The sequence below is a fragment of the Delphinus delphis genome, chromosome 9 (genome assembly GCF_949987515.2).
Source record: "Delphinus delphis chromosome 9, mDelDel1.2, whole genome shotgun sequence".
Taxonomy (NCBI): domain Eukaryota; kingdom Metazoa; phylum Chordata; class Mammalia; order Artiodactyla; family Delphinidae; genus Delphinus; species Delphinus delphis.
Window position 1 is genome coordinate 70,769,503 of NC_082691.1, and position 14,177 is coordinate 70,783,679.

Here is a 14,177-nt window from a genome sequence, read left to right on the forward strand (position 1 = left end):
AAAAAAAAAAAATGGAGAATCTGGGAGGCATTTATTTCTGCTTAAAGCTATGCAAAGAATCCCAAGGAAGCCATGACTAAAGTCAGTCAAAGAAATCCTTTCATGTTCATGTCTTCAAGGGAGGTTTGAATACCAAGTCTTGTGTTACTTGTTCTTGAACCAAAATCCTCAATATATATACCCCATGAGAGATTAGAACTCTTCTCAAGTCCACAGATTCAGATTAGTGTAATTTTTGCAACATCTGAATATACTTACCATGATGTTGATATCTGTTAGGTGGAATGTTAAACTGGATTAGGTTGTGTTTATAGGAGGAGGATACATCTTCCTATGAGTAAGAGGTATGAGGGAGCACATAACATCATGTTGGTAACAAATATGTGATATTTATTAGAGCATTTCAAGGGAGACCTTTGCCTCGTAGTACCTGAGGGAGACACTGCTAGCTGCCTGTCTTATAGGCGTGATCTTCATTCTCTTTGACAGAACCTCAGATTTGATTATCAACGAACTTAATTAAAAATACTTTTCTTCTAGACTCCCTTGTGACTAGGAAGCGTATTTGACAAAAGTGTAGCCAATGAGATATAAGCAGAAGTCCCTGCAGAGGCAAAGTCTGGCTAGGAGAAAATCCCTTTGTCCTGTTCCTCTTCCCTCCTGGTTAATTGTAGTTATTCTGTACTTATTTGATGTTGTTTGGAGTCTTCTAATTTCTTCAAATATATTGCAAAACCAATATGTTAAGTTAAGGACCACTGTTTTATGACATCTATGGCTAAATCTTTCTGGTACTTTTACTGATCTGGAACTAAACTATGGACATAAAGACAGTAAGATGATTTTATCAAAAATCTCTCTCAGAGTTCATTATACTAAAAGTAACACTCCATGTATGTAATGTTGCTGCCTTTTCTTGACCCAGAAAAATCTAGTCAACAAATATTTCTTGAACATTCATTTAACATATACTGACCCCCTATAATTACAAAGATAACACTTCTTTACATGCCATGAGGGAAAGCGATGATGCAAACAGGTTCTTGTTTTGGGGGAGTTGACAGTTTCATGAGATGCCAGATGTGTTTACAAACAAATGTAAAGCAAGTATGTATATGATGTGGTAGGTCATAGCTAGGCCTTCCCAATAAAAACCTCCAAGTGGATGTGAATGGATGTAGATAAAAGGAGCATGCCCCAAATGTAGGCAAAGCACAAGTTACAAGGCCTGAAACCTGGACATTAAGCCTGGGTGATGTGGCTCACAGGGTAGCAAAATTATTGCCTTACTTGTAGTATGAGTTGTTTCTGGATGACCAAGAGCCTGGGGTTATGAAAGGTATAATTCTATGATCCTCCAGTCTGGGGTCATCTCACTCAGTGTGGGCCAAGGCCACTGGGCTTCAGACGTACAGTCATCTGAAGGGATGATATAAGGGCATCAGTGGGAGCTGTGTCCACCAACCGGCATCCTTATCTGGTTTACTTGCAGCTTCAGGATTAAACAAAGTAAAAGCAACGCTGAAATAATGCCCTTTGAATAGCATCCTTGAATAGGCTGTGTGGCCTGTGCAGGTGTAATAAGTGCCATTAGAGCATTACAAAGAGTTTTAAGAGTTGTGAGGAAAAAGAAACAATTTTAGTTGGAGGCTTTAGGAAGGAAGGAGGTTGAATTTGAGCTAGATCTTGAAAGATGGATAAAATTTTCCAAGGTGAACCTGGGAGGAAGGACATTACAGAGCACTGGACAACGTGAATGATAAAATGGAGGCAGGACAGCAGAGCTGTGTACTGGAAGCGAGGAGCAGTGCAATGTGGCTGAAGCACAGGGCATGTACCAGGAAGCAGTGAAAGAAGGGCTGAAGAGGGAGTCCAGGCCAGGGGAAGAAGGTTGGCATTGGATATATTGGTAATGGGAACCAAGGAATGTTTTTGAGCAACTACTAAACCATGTGAATTAGTAAAATAGGGGATATATGAGTAAATCTGGCAATATTATCATGCATTAAATATGGTGAAATGACTGGCAAGATCCCTTAAAATGCTCAGGCACCAACTGAGGTCATGTGTGATCGGAGAAGAGGACATGAATTTAGGTGTTTTATGGTAAAACTGATTGTTTTTAGGGAAACCAGGTATGACTTTGAGTTCTTGAATTTGGACATATGGGAGGACAGTAGTACTGTGAACACACAAAGGGAAGACAGGAAGAGGGAAACAGTATTAGAGATGCTGGACTGAGGTGCATATGGAACATTCAGGTGAAAATGTGCTACTTGCCATTGAAAAGAAAATAAGAGGACTCAGGAGGGAGGTCGAGTGGGAGATGAGTCACCTACATTGAGGTGAGTCAGTGAATTTGTCTGTCATAAGCATAATACATGAACTTAAAAACAGGTCCTAAATACATGACAAATGTAACAAGGAAGACAGAGATCTTAGGCGCACCTTGGAAAATAAAAAACACTGAGAGTATTGGTATTCATAGCTCATGTTTGTTTTACCAGCTGTTAAATTCCCAAAACCCAATCCTTATCTCAGATTGACCTCCTAACTGGCAGGAAGAATTGACAAAGGACACATTCTTGTATAGAAATCTGAATCGCCAGATCTTTCTAGTCTAGAGCAGGAGAAATACAGGAACTACATGACTAAGTAGATTAAAGCACATCTTTTTCAAGGGGGGGCGGCACATAGCCTTGAGCCACAATTAATTTGAGATTTTTCTTGTTTCTTGAGGTAGGATTGTATTGCTATAAACTTCCCTCTTAGAATTGCTTTTGCTGCATCACATAGGTTTTGGGTCGTTGTGTTTTCATTGTCATTTGTTTCTAGGTATTTTTTGATTTCCTCTTTGATTTCTTCAGTCATCTCTTGGTTATTTAGTAGTGTATTGTTTAGCCTCCATGTGTTTGTATTTTTTACAGTTTTTTTTCCTGTAATTGATATCTAGTCTCATAGCATTGTGGTAGGAAAAGATACTTGATATGATTTCAAATTTCTTAAATCTACCAAGGCTTGATTTGTGACACAAGATATGACCTATCCTGGAGAATGTTCCATGAGCACTTGAGAAAAATGTGTATTCTGTTGTTTTTGGATGGAATGTCCTATAAATATCAATTAAGTCCATCTTGTTTAATGTGTCATTTAAAGCTTGTGTTCCCTTATTTATTTTCATTTTGGATGATCTGTCCATTGGTGAAAGTGGGGTGTTAAAGTCCTCTACTATTATTGTGTTACTGTCGATTTCCCCTTTTATGGCTGTTCGCATTTGCCTTATGTATTGAGGTGCTCCTATGTTTTGAACCACAATTCAATAATAAATATTTATGATCGCTAAACTAATTCAACAACTAAAACCATGGAAACATACCTAAGGAGGGGTATGGCTGAGCCTGGGCAGAGCCCACAGGCAAGTAGGGTAAAGGTTAAGGAGAAGAACACGAGCTTCTGGAGACAGACCAGCAGTGCGGATTGCGTAGCTCCCAGTTGGAAGCAATCCCAGTTGGAAGCGGGCTGTCGTCATTCGGCATGCTCCTCACTGGCTACCACCTCCGTCAATTCCAAGGCGGGGCCACGGGGCGGCAGGGGAAGGGTCTCGAGAAACAAAGGAAGCGCGTAGAAAAGCCCGTTGGGAGGAGCTGGGAGCCGGCTCCCCAGGGCTGACTACATTTCCCAGAATTCAAGACGGCAACGAAGACCGGCTCCGGGCCGCCGCTGGAAGACTTGTGGCATGGGATCGGTAGTCAGCATCCTTCGGCCGCCCTAAGTCCGCCTCTGGTGGGGAGGTCTATAGGGATTGGCTAGTGAGAGTTCGAGTCCCGCCCACGTATGGTGACGACAGGCGGCGGTCTTGCTACTTAAGGCGTCGTGGCCTCGCCCGCCCCGCCTTAGCTCCAGCGCTAGAGAGAAACATGTATCGTTTCCGATTACAGCTCTTCACGGGGATTTCTGCTGCCGCCACCGCCCACTCTTACCCGCGCCGCTTCTCGCCTCTGTTAGTCGAAAACTCACCTCTCAGCCGCCCGCCGCACAGACGCACGAGTAAAAAGTGCAGCTCCATCGGCTGATCTTCGCTAAGCTCCGAGTTTAGGCGGCACCGGGCGTCCCACGATGCCGAAGAATAAGAAGCGGAACACTCCCCATCGCGGTGGCAGTAGTGGCGGCAGCTCAGGGGCAGCTGCAGCGACGGCGGCGACAGCAGGTACGAGAGTATCCCCGCCGCCAGCGTCCCAGTTGCCGGCCAGGCTGGCAAGTCTTTTAACCTTGGGTACCGTGGGAGGTGTAGTTCTTTTCCTCTAGACGTTTGCGTCGGCGGGGCACCTGCTGTGGCCGGCGAACTACACTTCCCAGCGTGCCCCGGTGGCCGTACCTCGCGCGATTTGGATCTGGCATGCGAGTCGAACTCGGGCCCGGGTCGTGGAGTCTGGGAGGGGCGAATGGGTCCTTGGGTCTGGGAAGGGGTTGGCATCGGGGGTGACCGGGAGCTGGCAGGAGAGGAACTGTTCTCAGAGGCAGGTGCTGGCTCTCTAGAGCTCTCCTTGACGGAGAGTGGGGCCGGGCTCGGAGTTCCGTCCATGCTGTCACTGGTCACCTTTGACCACCCGGCTCCAACATGGAGTTCTCGGGAATGCCAAACGTCCGGCGGGTTTGGACTGGCTCTTGCGTCACGCGGCCTGGGCCTTACGTGGTGGGGCCGGGGTGACGCAGAGGTGCCCATGTGGTATCCCGTTCTGCAGCCTTCTTTCGCATCCCGCGTGTCCACCTGGCCTGGCGGAGGCGTCGGAGGCTGGGGGCCACTGTCCCAGAGTAGGCTCTACTCCTGTCCCTATCTGGCACCCGAACAAATCCCGAGCCCCCAGCTCTCCTGTGACCAGTCGAGGCGACCTCCTGCTCCTCGGGGCAGAAACCACGTTCTCTTTTGTGCCGTATTCTATAGGTTCTCTGATGGGAGCCCGGGATAGGCGGGAATGGTGAGGAGCTCAGACTGCAATTGGCCAAAAGTTTAGGGTTTTCTGTCTCCTCTTTGCAAAGTTAAAGCTTTTCCTGGATGGGTAGGTGCTTAACTGAATTAATGATTCTTTACTCCTAACCATACGGCTAAGAAAAAAGGACTTAAAGCAGAAAGCCCTACGAGACACAGCATACTGAAAGCTAGTGTTAAAGCGGGTAAAATCAGCACGTTTAATAATTGCTTTGTTGAAACTTTGAAATTAAATGTTGGAATATCCTCAGATGTTATCACATCGGAACTACTACCAGCCACATATACTTGTCAGCACAGTTGCCACTTTGACCCTCAGAATATGCCTTTGTTCTTTAGCAAGTAAATAGGCCAGTTTTCTTGTTAAAGATGATTGGAAGCTGGTATTTTAAAAGCTTTCCTATAGGATTTATAGCAGCACGAAAACTTTGTGATCATGTATTAAATGTTTAATAATTGACAAGAATGAATTATTATAAATGTAGTTTTTTCCCTTTTCTTTATATCGCTCTTTATTTTGATTGAGTGCTCTCGGTGTTCATGAAATTCATTCTTGATCAAGATATAAAATACATAGTTTGTTGTGGCATCTAGTTGCTCTGTGTGAATTGAGGATACATACCTCTCTACCTTTCTGCTTCAGCTTTCCTCATCTGAAGTAAACATTTAAATTCTGTCTAGAAGGTCCGTATTAATTTTATTCTTCTTTAAGTTTACCTTTTGTTGATGGAACAAATTATGGAGATGCAGCAAGCTAAAGTCATTTTGAAAATGGTAATGATGTTACTAATGGCTTCCTTGAATCACAAACAAACCTTTATTCCCTTCTGGAGCTTCCTGTCCAGCCTCCTTCCTTCCTGGTACTTAGAGAATAATATCAGGAGGCAGTGGGGGATTGCCTTTCAGATTTTACCATGAGGTTCATTTGCGAACTTTCATCATCAGGTAAAGAATTATTTGATTAGTTTATAAAACTATACATGCTTTGACTATCTTTGGAAGTTTACACTAGAACTTATTAACTGTGCTTGCCTCTAATTGGGCCTGGGGGGTGAGCTTTACTTTTTGAAAAGTTTCGTTTGGTTCTTTATGAATATTACTTAAGTCAATAAATGAATAAATAATAGTTGAGTAGAAGAGGTGGAAAATTGTCACAAACTTGTACTTAAAAGTCTTATCTTACTGGTATTTTTAAGTGACATCTAGAAGAAATGGGATTCAAATGAGATCTTCCCATGTACAGCCGAAAGATAACCAACTTCTCTATCACTTTGGGTTTCCCATTTAAATTCTCTGCTTTTTAAGTTAGTGGACAGGTCTAGGAAACTAATAAAATTGACCTTTTGTTCAAGTGTGCTTATTTTTCGTGACACTTAATTTGAAGAGAGCATTTTTAGGAAAGAACAAAACTTTGTTAATACATAAGCCCTCTAAGAAATAAGGACTTTATGTGTCTTAAGTGCCACCTCATTAATGGTACTTGGGATCACAAGGTGGGTGAGTATGACCTAGATATCAGACATTCATACAGGATTTTTTTCCTCGTTTTTTTTTTTTAATCTCTTTTTCCCTTGAGCCTTGGGAAATCATTGAAACTTAGAGAAGGGAGCTGTGTAAGACCTGGATAGGAAACTCTTCTTGATAGTTTAAAAATAGGCTGAATATGAAAAATAAAAAACGTAAATTGATTTGTGAATAAATGTTAGTAAAAGTTAAGTAGATGACTCAACTGTTGCCACGACTTCGAATCATGAAAACACATGAAGATAGATCCAGAAATAGAGTATGATGGCATAGGTCTTTCCTGTCCTAAGCACTATGATTAAGAAGTTTTGGGATCTTGGTTTCATTGCTTATTCTTTATGCTTCACTACTTTGATTGGCACACTTTATTCTCTTTGAGATAGCTGGCAGGTTTGAAGGCCACTTGCTTCCTGTGTTGATTTAAAAATCTGCTAAAGTCTCACCTCTGTTGTGATTTAAAAAAAAAGACAACCCCCATTTAAAAAAAAACAGCAACAGGCTTAATTAAATTTAGAGAATTTTTGAAAAGCTTATCTTATGATATAGTAAATGCTACAGATTTCTTGAATATAGAGACCTAAGTGATACAATCTTAGGTTTGTATTGTATCATTGTACCTAAGGATACAATTTTAGGTACAATCTTTGATTCGAGCTCAGAAGTAAATCAGATGACTCAAGTCACTTTTGGGGCAGAATTTGGGACTTATTTTAACTCAGTGCTCAATGTAATTGATGACTAGGTAATCTTTTTATTAATATGAAATTCCCACAAAACAAAAATGACTAGAAATGACAGTGACCAGGAATGTACATTTACTCCTTAAGTTAATGAAGGTGAGAGAAAGATTCTAGCTTAAAAAAAAGGATTTTAATTTTTTAGTAATAGGGCTGATATTTTAAAACTGTTGGATTTGTTAGAACCTTTCTTTTAAAGGTAATTTATCTGTCGGGCTTTTATCTATCTTTTTATGCTACATCAAATACCAAAACTTTTTTTTTTTTTTTCCCTTAAATCTTGGCTCTTTATTGCTGGAAAATACTCACACAGATTTTAAAAGGGTACTGTCAGTTTTCCCAAGGAAGCGACAGGAGTGTCAGCACTTGTGACTAGGTACAAATGTTCACGTGTGCACCCATCGTAGTAGGAAAGTCATCATCCAAATTAGTCACTAATCACCACAGTAAAGTGGGTTTTTAAAATACTGTAGTCACTTTTGAAATCGGCATGTGAAAAAAGTCAAATCTTAAACATTGCTCACCTAAATAATTCAAAATCTTCGAAGCAAAGTCCCAGTTTTAAACACACCATGTCTACAGTCTTGATCAGCTTGCAGCTTGCCCATAGTTCTTTACTTGCAAAAATGAGGCAATTCTGTAAAGACTCTCAAATTGATGCTTTCTATCTCCAGTGGATGTGGCCCTGTGAAGTCCGCCATAGAGTACTGGCCAAGAGAAAGGAGGACCTCTGTGCAGTGCTTGAGGACCATTTAAGGGGTCCTCACTTAAGAAGCCCTGCCTCTTAAGTGATTCACACGCTAGTTCACACGTCTTCTCAGCTCTTCTGACTTGCATGACTCAGGAACAAAAATCCTGTAGTTCACTGCACTGGGCATCACCCAAATAGCCCATCAGAGCTCTTTATAATTTCATACACATCTCATCAGCACTGTAGTTCTTTAGTGATCAATTACTTCATCCAATTCCTATCATTACTTTCTATGCCATTTTGGATCCACTTGTCAACATCCCCATCCAAAACTTCATTTTTAAGCCTTTGTTGACCCTCTCAATTCAAGTTGTCTTTAAAACTACCATCCCTTAACTTCTTAAATTCCCCTTCACATAAGACATGTGTAACCTAAAAACTAACCCATTCACCAGTTAATGTTTGCTAAGCCCAGTTATTCTCATTGGAACATATATTCGTCTTATTCTTATGATGGTCAGTTTTCATTGTCTTCATGATTTGAAGTAGTTTTTTCATCTGTAATACTTTTTGTATCACCAAAAATGGGTGCTGCATGTTAGATGATTGATATATTTCTGAAGTTGATGTATATTGTAAACAGTTGGTGCTCTGAAATACACATTAGGTGAATTGACTTATGTTAGGAATTTAAGTGTATTCTTTTGTAAAAAATCATCTCATAAATAAGTTTGGGTTTTTATTACTGGATTTTTTGTAAGTAAATTTTAAAATCCCAAGTTAAGTATCTGCATGTATGACAACAAAATCATTTACCTTCACCCTCTTTTACCTATTAGGTGGCCAGCATCGAAATGTTCAACCTTTTAGTGATGAGGATGCATCGATTGAAACAATGAGCCATTGCAGTGGTTACAGTGATCCTTCCAGTTTTGCTGAAGATGGTATGAGTTTTCAGTTAAGATTTGCAGCGTTAGATAAAAGGATGATTTAGGTGGAGGAATTCTTGTAGCTAAGTATACTATTACTGCTCCCTATCTGCTTTTTTCTATTTAAATTACAGTGGTTGGTTTTTATTATTCCTTAGGACCAGAAGTCCTCGATGAGGAAGGAACTCAAGAAGACTTAGAGTATAAGTTGAAGGGATTCATTGACCTGACCCTAGATAAGAGGTAGGAATTACTGGAAACTCTTTTCTTCTGGGTGATTTCTGTCAGCCACTTTTTATTTAAAATATGTGCAGTTCTTTCATTTAACATTATGTTTTTCTAAAGCTCGATTTGTTTACTTTGTATATTTTAGTGTTTCTTATTCCTTTGGACTTTTAATGTATCAGTAGATAGGAACATGCCACTAGAATTTAGATTAATAGCCTAAGATTAGTCGTCGTTCAGCATAGGGGACATAACTGTATTTGATAATTGAAGTGGATTTGTTGAATTAAAAGTTAATCTTCAACTAGAAAGTATAACTAAACTTCGAAAAGTATCGAAGCTAAATTGTTTTCTTACTTAACAGTAACTCTAGAACCAACTTAAAACAAATGGAATTAAAAAGCCCAGAAGATTCAAACAAGAACTCTAGACTTCTGTAGTGTTAAAAAAAGTCTGAGTTTACTTGAATATGTAATGTAGGAGAACATGTCTTATACATTGAAAGTATAAAATTCTATGTGGTCATTTAACATTGTGGTTATTGAACTAATAAACAGAAAACATGATATAGAGTAGCTTAAAATCTTTTGTATAATAAGGTGAGTTGTAGATGAAAATTAAATTATTGTTGAAGAACTGTGAGAGCTTGATGAAAATTAGATTTTAAATAATCTATAAATAGAAAAAGTTGAGAGGGAAGTAAGCTAAGTTTTTAAAAGTCTCATTGACCAATGGTATACTCCAATTAGATATTCTTTCTCTTACATTTTGTTTTAAATAGTGCGAAGACAAGGCAGGCAGCTCTTGAAGGTATTAAAAATATACTGGCTTCAAAGATGCTTTATGAATTTATTCTGGAAAGAAGAATGACTTTAACTGATAGCATTGAACGCTGCCTGAAAAAAGGTAATGTCCATATTTTTGAGTCACAGTCACAGAACTGAAAAGGAATTTGCTACCTTCTGTGCAGTAATATTTGTTAATAGCACTTAGAAGTCTGGCTCACTCTTATAACTTTGTAATTGGCAGGGAATATGCCAGGCTTGTTAGAACTCAAAATCAAACTTGTTAGCTTTGTTTTGTTTATGTAATAAACAGTTTGAAACTAGGAAGGATTGGGGTGGATTATCAACTTTAGTTGTATCAGAAGAGGTGTTTGCCATTCTTTTTTTTTTTTTTTTTTTTTTTTTTTTGCGGTACGCGGGCCTCTCACTGTTGTGGCCTCTCCCCTTGCGGAGCACAGGCTCCGGACGCGCAGACTCAGCGGCCATGGCTCACGGGCCCAGCCGCTCCGCTGCATGTGGGATCTTCCCAGACCGGGGCACAAACCCGCGTCCCCGGCATCGGCAGGCGGACTCTCAACCACTGCGCCACCAGGGAAGTCCTGCCATTCTTTTGTATATAAAAAAGGCTTGAAACCATGTGTCAGATGTCAACAAAAAGTATTATTTATAAGCCATCCTACTTCATTTTTCTAAAATTAAAAAAGTATCAATTATCTACCTCATTTTCTTATTTAAAACATCAATCGTACCTGTCAATGACATCATTTCAGGATATCCCTTGGAATATTTGAATTCTAGAACTTTGTAATGGAGATTCTGGAATTCATATTATGATTGTAGAACTTTTATGATCATAGAACTTTTAAGAATGAAGAGAGACCTTAAAGATTAAGTCTAGTATTATCAAACTTGCAATTTTAGGAGCTGCCAGATTTAAAAAGATTTGGGGCTGCCAGCTTAATTATTTTGCCAAGTAAGAACATTATGAAAATAATTAGCTTCAACTATCATTATCACTTTATCAACAAAATATTTCTAGTACCAAAAGTGTAGGAAGCACACATGTTCCTTTAAATTGAATGTGCTTAGCTTTATGTTCTTATTCTCATTTTGCTTCAGGTGGAAGCTTTGTCAAGAATGGGTGTTTGGAAACCTTTGATCTAATCCACCTCTCATTGTATAGGAAAAAGAAAGGCCTAGGAAACAGGAGACTGGTCTAAAGTTATATACCTTGTTACTGGTATAGTTGATAACAGAGCCAACTTTTTTGAGATATTACAATGGCTTTGTTAAAAGTGTTAACATTGAAACTGTATCCACAAGGTAATTGGACTAGGTGACCTTTAAAAATTTCTTACAACCTGCATAAATATTTAATTTATCAGACAATAACTTAAGTTCAAAATTTGCCCAAATCCTTTGGTGTATACAGTTCTCAAGAGTTAACTTACATTTACCTTTATATTAACGTATTTTCTATAGTTTTAAAGAATCCCTTATTTTTTTAATATTTTTAGTTTTTGGCTGTACCATGCAGCTTGTGGGATTTTTTGTTCCCCGACCAGGGATGGAACCTGAGCTCTCGGCAATGAGAGCTCGGAGTCCTAACCAGTGGACCACTAGGAAATTCCCAAGAATCCCTTATTTTGAATCCCTTATTTATTAAAAAAAAAATTAAAAAAACACTGGTGGAGGAAGCCCTGACAGTTTAGTTTACCTCATGGGCTGTGTACATCTGAAATGCTTGTCAGATTAATTCAAGGGCTACTTGAGCACTATTCTATAAGTACCTGAAGGATTTGGAAGGTCAGATCAGCTTGAAATGCATTATCTGGCTGAACTGTTACAGTAATCCCTTAAAATTGGTGTTAATCTCCATTTCACAGATGAGGAAATGTTTTGAGAATAAGAGTAATTGGTTGAAGATCATTTGGCTAATACATGGTAGATCTAGGATTTGAGTGAGGTCTAGATTTATCGCTTATGTCAAAGCCTTGAGCATATTACAAGTTTCATAATTGGTAGATGCTATTTTGAAATTGAACAAATTTGAGAGATTGCTGCCTTAATAAGTCTGTTGAAAATGATTTGTCATAGTTGCATTGTGGCTTGTTTTATAGGTAAAGGTGATGAGCAGCGTGCAGCTGCAGCATTAGCATCTGTTCTCTGTATTCAGTTGGGCCCTGGAATTGAAAGTGAAGAGGTTTTAAAGACTCTTGGACCAATCCTGAAGAAAATAATTTGTGATGGAACAGCTAGTATCCAGGCTAGGCAAACTGTAAGTATAGGATTTTTAAATTTATAGATCTATCTAGGCATGACAGCCAGACCTTGTGATGAATGATCTAGGAAAATAGCATCTTTAAAAAATATAGCAGGTTTTTTATTAACATTTTATTCTCATTTGTCCCTTTGTTTTTTGAATTTTATTTATTTTATTTATTTATACAGCAGGTTCTCATAAGTTCTCTATTTTATCCATATTTGTGTGTATATGTCAATCCCAATCTCCCAATTCATCCCACCACCACCCCCATTTGTCTTTAATTTTAGTGAGCAGGCTCAATACGACAATTGCCCTCTTAAATTTTCTGAGACTCAATAGAGCATCCCGTATAGAGAAGATTTCTACATCTTTGAAATTGAACATCATTTGCTGATATGAAATACAGTGCTATGTTGAGTTATTTAGGATGATCTAGTTTTTATTGGAGCTTAAAGAAATGGTCCTGACAATGTTTATTGTGTGGTTATTTTTTATTCTAAGAAATGTAGTGGAGTGGTTTTCTTAAAAAAATTCTGGCTGTTGTGGCCTAAAAGTCCTTATGAGAGAGCTGAATGCTGTAGTTACACAGGTGGATTTGGTAGATGTAGGAAACTCTGAAACTCTGACTTGTGAAATATTCATCTGGTTTTGGGGTTTGGAAAAGCTTTCATTCTCTAATTGATATATACCACTTGCAACACCTTAAGACTGTGGGTTTTGTTTTTGGCTGTTGGTTTTTGGTGTGCTAGTAAGTGATTTAAATGATCACATGAACATGTTTTGCTTTATTCACAGAAACATGAGGTGGTTGTAGTGGATTTAGAAAGTGGATTTGAACCTTAATGAATTTTAAGATTTGAATGTTATGGATCTTAAGAATCTTAAGAGTCTTAATAGATCTTAAAAATTTAATTTTAGTGGATTTGAATCTTAAGCTGTTTTCCTAACAAGAGAACCATTTTAAGTTTAAAGCTTTTTCATACTGATTATTCAAATTAGCTTCCTCTTTAGTATTACTTATGGTACATGACATTAATCTTTGTATCAGATAAACCCTGAAGTCTTAGTGGCTTAATAAAAGTTTACTTCTTGTTCATATCACTGCCCAGTCAAGTCAGCAGGGTCCCTAGGCATCCATCCTGCATCTCTGCCCTACCTCTAGGTCCTTTCAGATGGCAACTATGGTAGCTAGATGGGGAAAGCTAGAGGACAGAGACACATCGCTTCTGCCAAGAGTTCCTTGGTTTACCAACTGTATGGCTGCTGGGAATAGTCTAGCTCTTTCTCCCAGAGGCAAAGGAATAGGAGTTTGGTGACATTATAGGAATCTCTGCCCCCCAATAGTTAGCAACCCTAAAATATTTAATCACGCTTTTGCTCTTTGCCTTTCTGTTCTTCCTTTTTGTGTAGTTTCATGCAACTTTTAAATTGTGCAGGAGTATAGGGGTATTTGAAATGTTTGACAGAAAACACTATTGATTAGATATTTGAGGTGATCACTTAATTTTGGTTGCATGTGAGTTTGTTGTGGTCATCTAAAGGCCCTTTATTAATCCTTCTCACTCTTTCTGTGAATTAAAATAAAAAATAAACTAGCATTCTTCTGCATATTAGCAGAAGGAATCTTTATTAAACGTAGACAGTCCTAATTTTTAATCTGCCATTTCTCTTAGTAATCAGAAGGAGAGATGTGGCCTTGCTTCTGCTGCTTACTTAGGAGAAGGGATGATAGATTGAAATTTTTCTTTACTAAGAATAATGCATAGGCTACTTTTGAATTTTAACAATGTCCAATTTTTACCAGGATAAACTAATGAAAATAAAACAGTGACACCAAGCAGATTAATATTACAAGTGTCCTCATATTACTGGAACAGAACTAGCTGAAACCTGGGCATATGAATGATGACTTTAAAGACTTAAGCTTTAAGCTTTAATGGTACTTGGAACAACATGAGGGAATTTTAGTAATAACGTATGGGGAAAAGGGAAATGAAGAATAATAAAGCCTTACGAATTTCAAATTCTGTTTT

At 38.8% G+C, this 14,177-nt stretch overlaps 2 protein-coding genes across 4 annotated transcripts in view; both read left to right on the forward strand.

Annotated features, from left to right (window-relative positions):
* Positions 1-14,177, forward strand: part of IFRD1 (interferon related developmental regulator 1) — a 46,254-nt gene that overhangs the window by 16,765 nt on the left and 15,312 nt on the right. The window contains exons 1-5 of one of the 3 annotated variants that reach the window (XM_060020748.1): positions 3,988-4,207; positions 8,779-8,883; positions 9,027-9,111; positions 9,875-9,999; positions 11,999-12,156. In XM_060020748.1, coding sequence (XP_059876731.1) covers positions 4,117-4,207; positions 8,779-8,883; positions 9,027-9,111; positions 9,875-9,999; positions 11,999-12,156 — 564 coding nt within the window. In that variant the 5' untranslated portion in view covers positions 3,988-4,116. Of the gene's footprint in view, positions 1-3,987; positions 4,208-8,778; positions 8,884-9,026; positions 9,112-9,874; positions 10,000-11,998; positions 12,157-14,177 lie in introns of those variants that run through there. The other 2 variants (XM_060020749.1, XM_060020750.1) reach the window with 2 other exon arrangements.
* On the forward strand, positions 3,576-4,073 carry LOC132431145 (uncharacterized). The gene has a single exon (XM_060020751.1). It carries the CDS (start codon positions 3,918-3,920, stop codon positions 4,071-4,073), a length of 156 nt encoding a protein of 51 aa, XP_059876734.1. The 5' UTR covers positions 3,576-3,917.

Coding starts and splice junctions, on each gene's coding strand:
- LOC132431145 (XM_060020751.1), top strand. CDS start 3,918: ATGTATCGTTTCCGATTACAGCTCTTCACGGGGATTTCTGCTGCCGCC.